At 41.0% G+C, this 14586-nt stretch overlaps 1 protein-coding gene across 1 annotated transcript in view; it reads left to right on the top strand.

The window, feature by feature from the left end:
• Positions 1-14586, top strand: part of CLVS1 (clavesin 1) — a 140555-nt gene that overhangs the window by 3941 nt on the left and 122028 nt on the right. The window contains exon 2 of the mRNA XM_006769047.2: positions 7608-8234. Coding sequence (XP_006769110.1) covers positions 7780-8234 — 455 coding nt within the window. The 5' untranslated portion in view covers positions 7608-7779. The remainder of the gene's footprint in view (positions 1-7607; positions 8235-14586) is intronic.

Genomic DNA, 14586 nt, shown 5'->3' with positions numbered 1-14586 from the left:
AGGTCTGAGTGTGTCCTGACAGTCTGTATTCCTAACAAGCTCCTAGGTGCTGTTGATACTGCTGATCCACAGACCATACTTTCAGAAGCAAAGACAAAGAACAGTTTTCTTCTTTTTTAACATTCCCACCTCATGTCTTATTAAATAATGGCACTCACACTAAAACAAAACAAAAGCCATTCCAATTTCTGAGGCAATAAGACCTCAGAAGTCATAGCTCTGGTTGGGGGAAAAGTTATACCAACAGCCCATTTCCTCCCACCTCACCCATACACATCCTGCTGCGTCTCTCTTTCACCAGGCAGTTTTCTTAACTCAGATACCTGCTGTTATCATCTGCCCAGTCATATCCAGAAGAAGAGTCTCATAGCTGTGCTGGGAAAAACATAGTGGGAAAGGGGACAGGTGGACTTAGTAGCCACCTTTGGATAATCCCTGCCTTTCTTATAGTCCTTTGGATCCTCTTCCTCAAAAAGAGTTTATTCTTTTGCGTGTTTTCCTTTTTTTTCCTTCAAGTGATACTTCCAAGAAGCACAACTAATGTGTTTTTAAAATTGGGACATTGACTTTCAATGACTTCTTATGCAGATGATTTAATGACATAAAAATACATTCTGGTCTGAAGACTTCTTTAAATGAAAACTTTTCTACCTAATACGGTGAGGCAATAGACAAACCCACACCTTCCTTACATGTTGTCTTTGCATTATCTGTCCCAAAGCAAATGAAAAACTATAAGTTTTATAGATTGTTCTAGAACTCAGGGCACTAGAATCCCTCTGCCAAATAGGTCTCCTTTATTCGAGACCCAGCATATTCAAATTCTAATCTGGCACCTACTTTGGGTAGAATTTCCCAGAGTCTCTACTCTGATGAAACTCATTTCAATTTACTTTTTATCTTTGTGAAGAACAAGAACAAATGGGAGCAGATGAGTCTGTGTTTACTTGCTATTTTAAAGGGTGCCCAGGGAGTCCACACAATGAATATTTATATAGCAAGGGTAAGCCCAAGTACTGAGCTAAAGGTGATGGAAAGTTGACTGTGAGCCAGGGGCTAAATTCTGGTTCCTCTACACTTTCAGATGATTGGAGGTCTCCCCTTTATCTTTCCATACTACTCTCCCCACTCATATCTACACGTTGACTAATGGTAGGCAGAAAGTCAGTGGATTGGGGGCCAATTTGTTACGCACGGGGCTTCTGTTCCTTTGCCAGCACTTATGCAGAGAAGTCCTGCGAGCCCTAATGGTCAATCTCAAATTCGCCATGTGGAAAAAGTCCTTTCTGGTCAGCACTAAAGAATGTTGTAATTGACCAGCTTCTAAGATTTACATGTAAGCAGTAAGAGGGCATGCCATTTTTTCAGGAAAGATTTCAAGTAGAGCTGTACTCAAAAAAAAGTATTTTTGGTCACTGTGATTTTCAGTTTTGGTCTAGAAGTATTGGCAGCATCTATTTTTACTTTGTTCAGTATAAAAGTTTCGTTCAGCATTCCTGAGGGAAAATTCATACATTTGAAAATATTTGAAGTGAGGTTTTTAGAAAGGTGAACAGCCATAGGGTTAACCTACTTTAATATGTTTTTAAAATGTGTAAACAACGTTCACAGTTACTGGTGGAAATAGCTGACTAGACCTTCCTGTGGGAAGTTTTATCCCTGAGTTTCGTTTTTCATCCTTTTCTTATAAGAGAAGCCCACAAAACAAACATGGATATAATTTATCACTTTATATTTGTATTAATTTAAAGTTATGTGTCCTTAAAATTGTTCTTTGTATTACTAAGAACACCCAGAAATAACACATATTTGAAGTATTGTTAATTAGTTACTGATGTTCCTGTATTTCAAATAATATTTATAGGTCTTTTTTTCTTTCTGGTCATACCAACAATGTACTTTTCCCTCTTCCAATTTGGCCAATTTTATAGCATTTCTTAAGTAATCTTTCCTAGGACTGGTGGGGTGTGGGTGTGTACCTGCCGTGTGCCTGAGTGATTGTGAGGCCATTAGTACCAAGGATGGTGTAGACAAAGCACCTACTCTGGGAGGCAGGTGGGGTCATGAACAGAACAAGGCTTTGGGTCAGGTGGGCTTGGGTATGAATCTTTGTTTTTCCAGCTATACTTAAACTATCTAAATCTCAGTTTTATCCTTTCAGCTACTAAATAACTTAGCTTAAAGGGTTGGTATAGAGATTAGATCATATAACATCAAAGCCCTAGGCACATAACAAGTACTCAATGAGTATTTGTTTTTTGCATTTCCCCTCAACTTAATAACAGCTCATTATCCTGCTTTAAGCCAAGTGCTTAGCTCTTCTGGGCCTCAATATCCTTTTGTCTACCAGGAGACTACAAAATAATGATATAAACAGGAATATTACAGTAAATATAAAATGGAGCTCTTCATTTCCAAAGCATTTTTACTTAGATTATTTCACATAATCCTCAGCATCTTCCAGGGAATTATCTTTCTTCTACATATTGCAGGATCATTGAAATAGTGAAAAAATTTGACAGAAAATGCTTTTAAATAATACATACGTACAGACATAATAGTAGACAAGACATGGTTATTATTCTGATTGTTCCTCACTATATTTAATGTGTTTCCGAAGATAATGAAATAAATGAGAATAATAGATTATAAAATAACCAAAATAGATTTCATTTGAATTAATATACTTTTTTTAACCCTCACCCAAGGATATTTTTCCATTGATTTTTAGAGAGAGTGAAAGAGAGAGGGAAAGATAGAGAGAAATATTGATGTGAGAGAAACACATAGATTGGCTGCCTCCTGTGGAATCGAACTGGGGACTCTTTGATCCACAGGCTGACGCTCTATCCACTGAGCCAAACTGACCAGGGCTAAATTAATATACTTTTGAAATGACTTTTTAACTTAAACTCTTTGGTTCATAAACATGCATTAGGGGATGTGTTTATAGAGATGTGTGTGCGCACACTCACAAATGTACACCTTATTAAGACTGAGTTCTGAATGAGGAAATATGCAAATTGATTTTTTTTCTAATGGAAACTTGAGATAAAGTATGAATTTTGAATCTACAGATGGCATGCTTTCAAATATCATAATATGGAGACTCTTCTTTCCTTTCCCTTATACAAAATAGCACCAGCTAAATTTCGAGTTGATTAGAAAAAGCATGGATTAGAAGTAGAAGTTAGATTCTACCTTGGGCTCCTCAGAGGGTGTGGTGAGTTATTCTCCATGTATTTGGAACAACCTCTAAAAAAAAAAATACTCATTGGGGGCCATTCAGCAATGGGAAAGATAGTTTCTGAGGCACACAAATCTGCCGAAAGTGCTCTTTTTGGTTATCAGGCACATTCCAATGTCCAGGTTGTGCCTGGCACTCCAATAGGCATGGCAAAGTATCAAATAGAATGGCAGGGTCTTTGATCTGGCTTTTTAGCCAAATGAAAATATGTAAAGGAAGAGGAAAAAATGTGACAGCTGGAAAAGGCTTAGAGAGCTAGGGTTTAAATAGGTTCAGTCATCTTCTGATGAAGAAAAGAGGACACTGTGGTAACTGGACATTTGTAAGGGATGGTGCTAGGCTACCTAGCAATGTCTTGTTAACCCCTTAGGCGTAGGTAAGTTTCTAGAATGGTAGGTTTAGAATGGATTTTTTAAGGAAGGAGAGTGGGACTGAGAGGGAATTTCTTTCTGAAAGTCACATAAGTCTTAAATATTGTAAGTAGTAAATATTAGAACCTCGCTGGTATAGATAAGAGGCAGAACATAGTATTAAAAAAGCATGGGACTGGAGGAAGATCACATGGGCATAAACCCAGTTTCTGCTTCTTAGTAACTGTGTAATCTTGGGAAAGTCACTTAACCTCTCATTGCCTCAGATTCCTCATCTAAAAAATGAAATGCTGACTATATTAAATAATGTACTGTATGAAAGAAGAGTATGTAAGTGCCTGGAACATGATAAACACAGTTATAATAAATAAGAAATCATAGCTATTATGAATGCCACCAGGACAGAAAACTATTCGTGTGATAACCAAGTATAATGTATCCTTTTATAGTTGTTTGACCAATTCAGAAAAGATAAATGAGAACCAAGTCCTCCACATGAAAAAAAGAGTATAGTCAATCGAAGATGCTACTTTCTGGGAACATTCATACATAGCAAAACATTTTTAGAGCCTTAAATATTACCAGTTGAATTTATTTAAGTAGCGATCTATTCAGACTTCTGAAATAAAGGATTTTCCTTTACTGAAAAAATATCTATTTTATCTTAAGCATGAAACCCAGTGACCCGGGCTTGGTAATCTCTCCAGAAGCTTCCACTATATCTTTATGCTGAGCACAGTATAAAGATATAGATTGAAGCACATTTATTTCAGATAGTATAGATTGGAGGCACAGCTCTGTGTGCAAGTGGGCCATGAAAAATGCAACCTCAACTCTCCCCTTGAACCCACAGTAATTTATCTCAAAAATATTGTTGAGCCCCTTGAACTGTGAAGTAAGTAACTTACTCCCAGTATCTTTAAATCTTCTGCAGGGGACAAGCCAGTACTATGCCTTGTGCTCTAAGCGTTTTTGCAACATGGCTTAGAACTGTGAACATCACCCAGAATGCTTCAAGGGGTGATTCTCTGAAGGACAATGTGCCCAGGCTAAGTTCTCTCAGGGAGCAAAATACTTTGTAAATGAGAGAGGAAATGAAAAGTCAGCTGCAATGCCTCATTGGGTCCCGATGTTCCCAAACAAAAGGGGAAACCACTTACTCACTCACTGCAATAATATTTTGAGTGTTTTATTCATTTATTCTCTCTATATATTTACTGAGCACCTACTCTGCATCGGGCACTGTTCTAGGCACCAAGAATAGGAAATGAACACAATGAAGTTGATCTGTTCATGAAGCTGACCTTCTTTGTACCACCCACTGTATTGAGGATGCACAGATGGATGAGCCCCAGCTCTTCTCTGCAGGGTGTTTCAAGAAAAGAGGGAGAGAGGGAGAAGGCAGTAACATGTGGTGTGGTAAGGGCTTTGGAGCTCCTCATGACCTCCAAAGATCATTGAGGATTTCCTAGAGAAGATGATCTCCAGGATGACTCCTGAAGGGAAAAGAGGAGTTAACCAGTCGTCATTGTAGGCAGATAGAGCATCTTGGCCAAGGCCTACAGAAATAAGAAGAAACTGCAGTGGCTTAGTGTACTGCATGATCGGATGGTGACAGATAGGGCCCAGATGATGAAGGGTCTTAGAAACTATGTTACATGGTTTTATCCTAGGATAATTGGTAGCTATTGATCGATGTCAATCAAGGAGTGACATGAGCACATTTCAACTGTAATATAGAGAATAGACTAGGAAAAAGGCATCAAGGGTACCACAGTGGGAATGCTGCAGTACTAAACAGGTGAGGAGCAATGTGGTCAAACAAAGGCAGTGAAAACGGATGGGGAAAATTGGTCAGGTCTGAGAAATATTATGGAAGTGATTGCCTGGAAGTGGGTGGTAAGGGAGAGGGTGGAATAATAGCTGACTCCCAGGTGTCTAGCGTGGGAAGCTATACAGAGGATGATGTCAGTCACTGAGAGATGGACGGAGGTGGAAGAACAAATTAAGAATGAGAAACTATGATTAGTTCAGTTTTGAACATATTGAGATTGGGGCATCTAAGTGGAGGTGTTCAGTAGGCGGTTGAATAGCCTAAAGATCAGGAGATAGCGATGGACTGAAGTGATCCAGGTAAAATGATCAAACCCTGGGCAAGAGCCTGGAAAACACCACATTGATTTGAAGAGGGGAGCCCAGAGATGACTAAGCAGGAAAGGACAGAAGGCTAAGAGAAAAATCAAGGTCTGTGGAGTCACAGAAAAGAGGGGGAGGAAGGGAGAGTTTCAAGAAGAATGAAGTCATCAGCATCAAATACTGATAGAGGCCACTCATCAGAGGCACTGAAACTTGTCTATTGGATATAGCAACAGAAAGGTCATTCTCTAGTAGGGTGACCGTCTGTTTGGTTTGCTTGGAACTGTCGGGTTTATGCCTATTGTTCCAGTGTTATTATCATTAGTGCCCCCTAGCATCTAAATTTGAATAGTAAATTACATGATCATCCTGGCTATTGGTTAGTAATAGTAGTCAAAGATAGACTGCAGTGAGTGTAGAGATGAATTGGAAGAGGGAAGCATCAAAGAAGGGAACTTTTTGAAGGGGTGTGGTGAGGCTATTAGAGAGGGAATTTTAACCTCAGGTGGTCATTGAACTAGATGGATTTTGAGTTTCTTCCAGTCCTGGGAATAGTTCATTACTTTCTGTTACTATTTCCTTTCCTTCCCTTAAAATCAGTGAGAATCAAGAATCTGTCCTATTTCTTATCTCCACACATTACAAAGCTAAATGCTGTTTTGCAAAGGCAGTATAAAGCAGAAATGTGTAAGTTGATTATTTCCCTTAAGAAAGTACTGCTAGTCCTAAATTAAGCACAAGAATCATTGTGGCTTTTAAATTACTTTGTATGGTAAAGCATTAGCAATAATAATTAGGTTGGGAGTAAGTATTCTGCCCCTTTTTGCAGATATTGTTGTTTTAGGAATGCCAAGGGGAAAATACAAGCCTCCAAGTTCATTTACGTCTTCTGATTTTCGGAGCTTCCAGGTTAGACCAAACAGATGTCTGAGTTTAAACATTTATACTTAAAATGAGAAAGATATGGGTGCCTCTCTGTATACCATTTAGGTGGAGAAATCATAAAGAATGTATCTGAGGTGATTAAAATAAAAATTGTTATGACTGAAGTCATATCTCAGAGCAACAAACAATGTATATAAAATGGAATGATTTTTAAGCCCATATAGATATTGTACTAGGTAGGGAAGCAACACAGAGTTTTGAGTCCCTTTGCCTTCCCTGCAGAAGTTTGACAAAGACAAATAATAACACCCCTTGGAAATGTCCACATGTAAGCATCCTTCCCCAATGCTGTTGCATTTGATTATTGAAGGTCAAGCTTTCAGTTATAAGCCTGCCCTTCCCTCCCCATCCCTCACTGTTGTTAGTTCAGTTTTTAGTAATTAGGCACCTTTGGAATTATGATGGGGTGACTTTTAACAGTCCCTTGTTATTGTTAAGATAGAAATGGCTGCCTTTAAGAAAGGTAGGGGAGGGGGTTTCTTTGAAAGATACATCTATTTGAGGAAAGAGGCTAATGCGAAGCAGTAAATTGTACAGCAGCCATAATTCCTCTGCCATAGCTGGGCCTGTGAATAGCCCCATAAAGCATGCTGTAGCAGAAAAGCATCTTTCCTCTTCCTCTCTCTCAGGGCAATTAATAAAAGTGCAATCTGTTACTAATCTGACTGCATACTATTATGTTAACTAGTCAGTGTAACTAAAAAAAATTCCCGAGCATATTTCAAACACTTGCATATTATGTGTTCAGTCTGTCAATAAAATTATGCCAAATAGACCTTTGTGAAGGCAATTTACCCTTTGTTCATTGGATACCTAAGCTAATCAGACCGGAAGCAGAATGCACTGCTTTTCTATCTCAGATCCATGCACTCGCCCATCGTCTCTGTTTTGTTTCTCTTGTTTTGCAGTGGAAATGGCCTCGCTTCTGCTTCCCTTTTGGAGCGCTGCCACCACATAGGACCTGGATGTCCTGCTGTTTCCCAGGCACAGAACGAAGACGCTTGCTCTGTCTATTTCGGTGGCAGCCTGGTCGTAAAACAACGGTGGAGCGGGCCAGGGTTCCAGCAGACCGTCACGTGAATGGGACCAGTTTCTCTCCTTCCCAAGTATCAGCAAGTAAACCCTTGGAAAGGAGATTTGGCCAAGATGACCCACTTACAGGCTGGACTCAGTCCAGAGACTATAGAGAAAGCTCGGCTGGAACTGAATGAAAACCCAGATATTTTACACCAGGATATTCAGCAGGTCAGGGACATGATCATCACCAGGCCTGACATTGGATTTTTACGTACAGATGATGCCTTCATCCTGAGATTTCTCCGAGCCAGGAAGTTTCACCAAGCAGATGCCTTTAGACTCCTGGCCCAGTACTTCCAGTACCGCCAGCTAAACCTGGACATGTTCAAAAACTTCAAGGCCGATGACCCTGGCATTAAGAGGGCGCTCATCGACGGGTTCCCTGGAGTGCTGGAAAACCGCGACCACTATGGCAGGAAGATTCTCCTGCTGTTCGCAGCCAATTGGGACCAGAGTAGGTAAATGTAGATAGCGTCTTTACTTGGCTTTTCTTGTTCTTAAGCATAGCCATTGCATGTTGGGGCTTTATGGCTTTATGGATAGTAGGCTTTCATTAAAATATAAATATATTCCAGCCCAGCAGGCCCGGCTCAGTGGTTGAGTGTCAACCTATGAACCAGGAGGTCACAGTTCAATTCGGGGCACATGCCTGGTTTACAGGCTTGATCCCCAGTATGGGGCATGCAGGAGGCAGCCGATCAGTGATTCTCTCTCACCATTGATGTTTCTAACTCTCTCTCCCTCTCCCTTCTCTCTGAGGTAAATTATATATATAATTGAGACCTGGTGCATGACTTTTGTGCACTGGGTGTGTGGGGGGGTGTATCCCTCAGCCCATCCTGAGCCCTCTTGGAGTCTGGGACTCCTTAGCACTGCTGTAGAGATTTGCATATTAGCCTTTTATTATATAGCACTAGGGGACCGAGGCACAAAATTTGTGCATGGGGGGCAGGTATCTCTCAGCCCTGCCCATGCCCTCTCTTGCAATCTGAGACCCCTCGCTCCTAACCACCCGCCTGCTCACTCCTTACTGCTTGGCTTGCCGCTCCTTAGCACTGCCGCGGAGGCAGGAAAGGCTCCAGTCACCGCCGCTGAGCTGCCAGCCGTGACCCTGGTTTCTGGCTGAGTGGTGCTCGCACTGTGAGAACTCACTGACCACCAGGGGGTAGCTCCTGCATTGAACGTCTTCCCCCTGGTGGTCAGTGCACATCATAGCGACCAGTCATTCTGGTCGTTCAGTCATTCTGCCATAATGGTTGCTGGGTTTTTATTATATAGATATTAGAGGCCCGGTGCATGAAATTTGTGCAGGGATAGGGTTCTTAGGCCTAGCCAGTGATCAGGGCTGATCAGGGCCTTCCGGCTGCCAGCCAGAGCCTTCCTTTGTTCTGCGATGCCCCCTGGTGGTCAGCGCACGTCATAGTGAGCGATTAAACTCCCAGTCTCTTGATCAAACTCTTGAGGGGACACTTTGCATATTAGCCTTTTATATATATAGATATTTCACAAACCCACAAAGGAAGTGTTTAGGCCATGAGTTTACTGTCATCAAAAGGTAGTTCTAGATTCATGGCTGTTTTGGGAACAACAGAATCATATGTTAGAATTGTGAGACACCTTAGAAGTCACCAGTTTCTTCATTAAAGTGAGTCATACATTTTAACAAAATTAAAAGCTGGTCTTCCAGCAGAACCATATATTCTGTCTTTAGTGTTCTCCTCTTTAACCAGCACAACAAAAATGGATTCATGAGATAGCTTTAAATCAAGTGTTTTCAACACATAAAATAATTTCTGGGATCTCCTCTGTAAGTTTAAAAATCCCATAAGGAACCACCAACTCAACATGTCCCCATCTGAATGTGTCCTCTTCCCTGCACTACCTGCTCTTCCATCCATCAACTCTCTGGAGCCAGGAATGTAGGTATCATCCTGGGCTGCTCCCTGCCTTTGCTTCTCACATCCAATTATTTGCCAAATCCTATCCTTTTCTTAGGAGCCTCTCAAATCTCTTCCTTTTGCTCCCTCTGCTGTGGCCTTAGTTTAGGCTCTTGTCATTGCTCACTTGCATTCCGGGGACGGCTTCCTAACTGGCACTGCTGCCTCTGGTCTAGTGTCGTCTGAACCATTCTTGTCTACATTGTAGACAGAGTGACCCTTACAAAAGTCTGTCACATCCTTCTCCTGATTAAAAGTCTGCAAAGAAAAGGAAGGCCTCTTATGACCCAACTTATCAATCTCCACTTCACCCTCTGCACATCTTCTGTTCTTGGGTCCAGCTGGTTGGAAGTATAAGCCTTTCTTTGAATAGCAGAGGCTTTTACATGCCTCTAAGCTTTTGAACTGTCCCATCACACACCTAAAGGAGAGGCCAACCACTTCTTGTCCCTATTCAAACCACCCTGGACACAATCTGATTCAGATTCCTCTTTATGTTTCTTCAGGAAGGCAGTCATATATATATATATATAGGGTCCAGCTAGTAATCAGGGCTGATCGGGACCTTCCGGCTGCCAGCGGGGCCTTCTTTCATTCTGTGATGCCCCCTCGTGGTCAGTGCATGTCATAGCAAGTGATCAAGCTCCCAGTCTCCTGATCAAACTCTTGAGGGGACACTTTGCATATTAGCCTTTTATATATATGTATAGATATTTCACAAACCCACAAAGGAAGTTTTTAGGCCATGAGTTTATATATGTTGGTTTCAGAGAGGAAGGGAGAGGTAGAGAGAGACAGAAACATCAATGATGAGAGAGAATCATTGATCGGCTACCTCCTGCACACCCCACACTGGGGATCGAGCCCGCAGCCCGGGCATGTGCTCTGAGACCCTTCAGTCTGCAGGCCAATGCTCTATCCACTGAGCCAAACCAGCTAGGGTAGGAAGGCAGTCTTTATCTCCTCAGACCCCAACCATCTTTAGTTAGGTGCCCTTCCTCTGTTCATGTAGACATTAAAGCATTTACAATAGATGTGTAAGAACCACTGTGACCATAGCTAATATTTTGCCTACTCACCACATACTCTACGAAGCCTCTATATGTATTGTTTAACCCACCAAGAACTTTTCATGTCAGGAAGTATTATTATCCCTATTTTACGTTTGATGACACAAAGCTGTCGCACAACTAGTAAAATATGGAGAGGAAGTTGAACCCTGGTAATCTGACTTGAGAGCGAGTTGTCTTAACCCAGCTTTATTGTAATTGTGGGTTTACCTTTGAGCTCTTTTTCACCCCCTCCTTCCAAGACTGCAGGTTCCTGGAGGGAAGGAGACTGTGTCTTTTTCATGTTTCCCTCTTGGCACAGGGCACAGTAGCCTATATATAGTGAATGAGGAAAAATGCATGAATCAATCTCCAAAACTTCACCTGTGGGTTGAGATTGCACAGCAGTGTCATCATTGGAATTTTTCTTTATGTGGGGAGACACAGGTTTAAAAATAATAATAAAAATAACTTTAAAAACGGAGTAAAGAACCCCTTCCCCAATATAATTAAAAGGTATTTCTAGGGTGCCCTTTCACTGTCTCCTATCACTATCCGCCTCTTAAATATGTTGATAGTACAGGACACCTTAGCAGCCACTGGCTATTTTCTCGTTAATTAATTGTGATAGGACACTCTCACCCTGAAAGGTGTTTTGAATATTTTCACACTATGAGTTTAGAGTTTGGTTAGGTCTGCATTTGAGCTTGGCCTGTCTTTCTGTGTTTCTGTGTTTCTGCTCTGTTATTCCATAAGCTTTCACGATGAACCCCTCATTCCAAAGCTTTATTAATGAGAAATATTTCTAGATTTTTATAGTCACCTATCCATCATTCACTCAACAAACATTTAATGAGTATAGACCAGTGGTTCTTAATGTGGGGCACATGCCCTGCAGGGGGGCAATTTGATTTTTAAGGGGTAGCAATTTGAGAATGAGTTATTAACAGTGACTTTTTTGCATTTCTTATGGTTCTAGGGTCCTCATATACAGTATATAGATATGTAGTGTGACATATTTATGCATTTCAGTCCTCTATGATATGTTTTGAAACTTTATTTGCTATTTTTCATATCACTTCATATTATTATTATTATTATGGCCTTTTAGGCTTCCTCCACATGAATAGGAATTCACTTTTTGATTAATAAGAATTATATGTCACAGGGAGGGCATCAGGATTTTAGAGATGCTTAGGTGGGGCATGGCCAAAAACAGGGAGCCACTGGGATAGATCAGAGCTTGTACTAGGCCCGTGGTTGGCAAACTGCGGCTCGTGAGACGCATGCGGCTCTTTGGCCCTTGAGTGTGGCTCTTCCTAAGCCTTAGGAGTACCCTAATTAAGTTTAAAAAATTTGGCTCTCAAAAGAAATTTCAATCGTTGTACTGTTGATATTTGACTCTGTTGCTTAATGAGTTTGCCTACCACTATACTAGGCACTGAGGACAATGGTGAAAACATAAGGTCCTTCCCAGCCAAGAGCTCCTTGTGCAGCCCGCTGTCCAAGCAATGGTGCAAACATGTAAACTGCTCACTTGCATCTCCCATGAGAGAACTCCTTCTGTTAACAACCTGTCAACACAGCACATCAATCTCAAACTAGACAGGATGGCTGTCCTTTTGAGAATGGCACGTTAACATTTGGATTTGAGAACAGGAAATTGTTTGATGATCCTGGAGAATAATCAAGCTGACTTCATTTGTGCTTAGTTGTAAGTGTTCTAGAACCTCCGTCTGCTAAGGCAGATGATGCATAGACAGGTGCCCGTATGTACTGATTTACACATAGAGAAGTAAGTCATAGCAAAATATCTTCTTTTCTATTAGCATTTGGCCTGTGTATATACCTCACAATGCATTAAGAATAATAAATTGTAAGGAAGAAGCAAATCTTTGAGGGAATAATCCGAATGTTTACGATTATGATAGCTTTGGATGAGCTACTTCATTTCTTTGTTCCTCAGTTTCCTCAAGTGTAAAATAAGAAGCTTGAGGTACTGCCTGAGATATTTTCCAGCTTTAATGGCTCATGAATGTGAAGCTCATTTAGCCTAAATCTGTGAATGGAAAGGGATTTTAAAATTCACATTACAGGCTCTTAATCCACTAGGCTTTTTGAAGTAATCTCTTTCTTTCTCTTCCTCTCACCACCCCACCTCCAAGGCTGGGTCTACTTGAGTCAATATTTTTCAAACTGTAAAATACTATTTGTTCCAAGTATTTTGGTTTTTACAAGAAGGTGAATGATGAAATTATGCTGTTGACAGCCAGAGATCATTAGAAGCAAACAAGCCTCAGTTAGAATGTGATCTCACTGTCATGTGATTTATTGGTTGTATGACCTGGGACAAGCAACCTCTCTGGGTCTCAGTTTTCTCATCTGTAAGATGGGGATGATAATGATGTCTATCTAATAATGCAACTGGAAGGATTGAATGAGACAATGCATTTAGGAACACAGCTTATTATTTGGCACATGGCAAACACTTAATATTAGCTTTTGGTATTATTATTAACATTATAAAACATCCCACTACAAAAATAAGAGAGAATAGATGGTAAATAAATTAAAAATATAGACAGGAGTACAATGCTTGAAAATGGGGTGGGCCGATGGGTGCTATCTGTCTGCACACCCATCGGAAGCACTTGTTTTCTCCCCAAACATGTTCCCTGTTATACAGACCCAGCCTAAAGGGGGTCCTAAAGGCCTGGGAAAGTTGGCACACCTTTGCCAAATGATTATCTCACTCTCGCTAGGAGCCTGTGATGACTGGGAAGTGATTTGAATGTCTCATACAAAAGGTTTACTGAGATTAAAATGGTTATTAATATTTATAAAACTATGTAAATCTCATTCTTCTAGACCCAGACACCATGAACAAAAGTGCATAATGGTGAGGGCTGGGAGGCAGGATGATCCAGAGGCACAGGTAGGGCCCCATCTGCCTGGGTTAGGTGTGCCAACTGCGGAGCAGGAGCGCTCTGGGCTGTGGAGCACTAACTGGCCTCCTCCAGAAACGAGGCCACGGCAGAGAGCTCTCTGACTTCCATGGTTTCCTGAGGCTGCCAGGATGAACTGAAATGCATTAGATTAAATCAGCACCCACATATTCATCCATAAAATGAAGCTTCCAGGGTCAGCAGAGTTTACATTTTAGCTCATCAGCTTGGAATGTGATAGTGACTGAAGGGGATGCTATTGCTCAATGAGCCTTTTGATCTTTCTCACCTACACTCATATCAGCCTTGACAAGAATCCACAATTTTCTTGTTAAGATCTGATAAAAATGAAATCTATTTCTTATCTCTTTCTGAGTTGCACATTTGCACTTGGTCATACAGCCTGATTGGCCCAAGAATGCCCTACCATGGAAAGGAAGTATGAGCACGTTTCTCATGGATTTCACTCAGCGAAAAAGAGTGAACTTGGTCAAGTTATTTTCCCTTCTGGAATATCAATTTCATTAAGTGAAAGTGGGTGTAATATCTGGCATGAGGAGCTGTTGCAAGGATTCACCCCAATTGCCCTACTTGACTGTGTCCAAGAGGCAGAATAGAATCGTGATTAAATGCCCTCTCTCTGACGCCAGATGGCTGGCTTCACATCTCAGCTGCCTCCCAACCAGCCATGTGATCCTGAGCATGTTGCTTAAATTTTTACTACCCTCAGTTTCTCAACCTGTAAAGTGGGGGTGACGATCATAGGCTAGTATAGTTGGTGTTCAATAAATGGCCAATGTTTCTTAAGAAAAGAATTTAAATCAGGCAAATATCTACAATCATGGGTCACAAGATGTACTTTCTAAGGGTGGAAAGATT

This window comes from Myotis davidii, unplaced genomic scaffold (assembly GCF_000327345.1).
Source record: "Myotis davidii unplaced genomic scaffold, ASM32734v1 scaffold1, whole genome shotgun sequence".
Classification (NCBI taxonomy): domain Eukaryota; kingdom Metazoa; phylum Chordata; class Mammalia; order Chiroptera; family Vespertilionidae; genus Myotis; species Myotis davidii.
The sequence above is the reverse complement of the archived record's forward strand: the minus strand, read 5'-3'. Positions and strand labels throughout refer to the sequence as shown.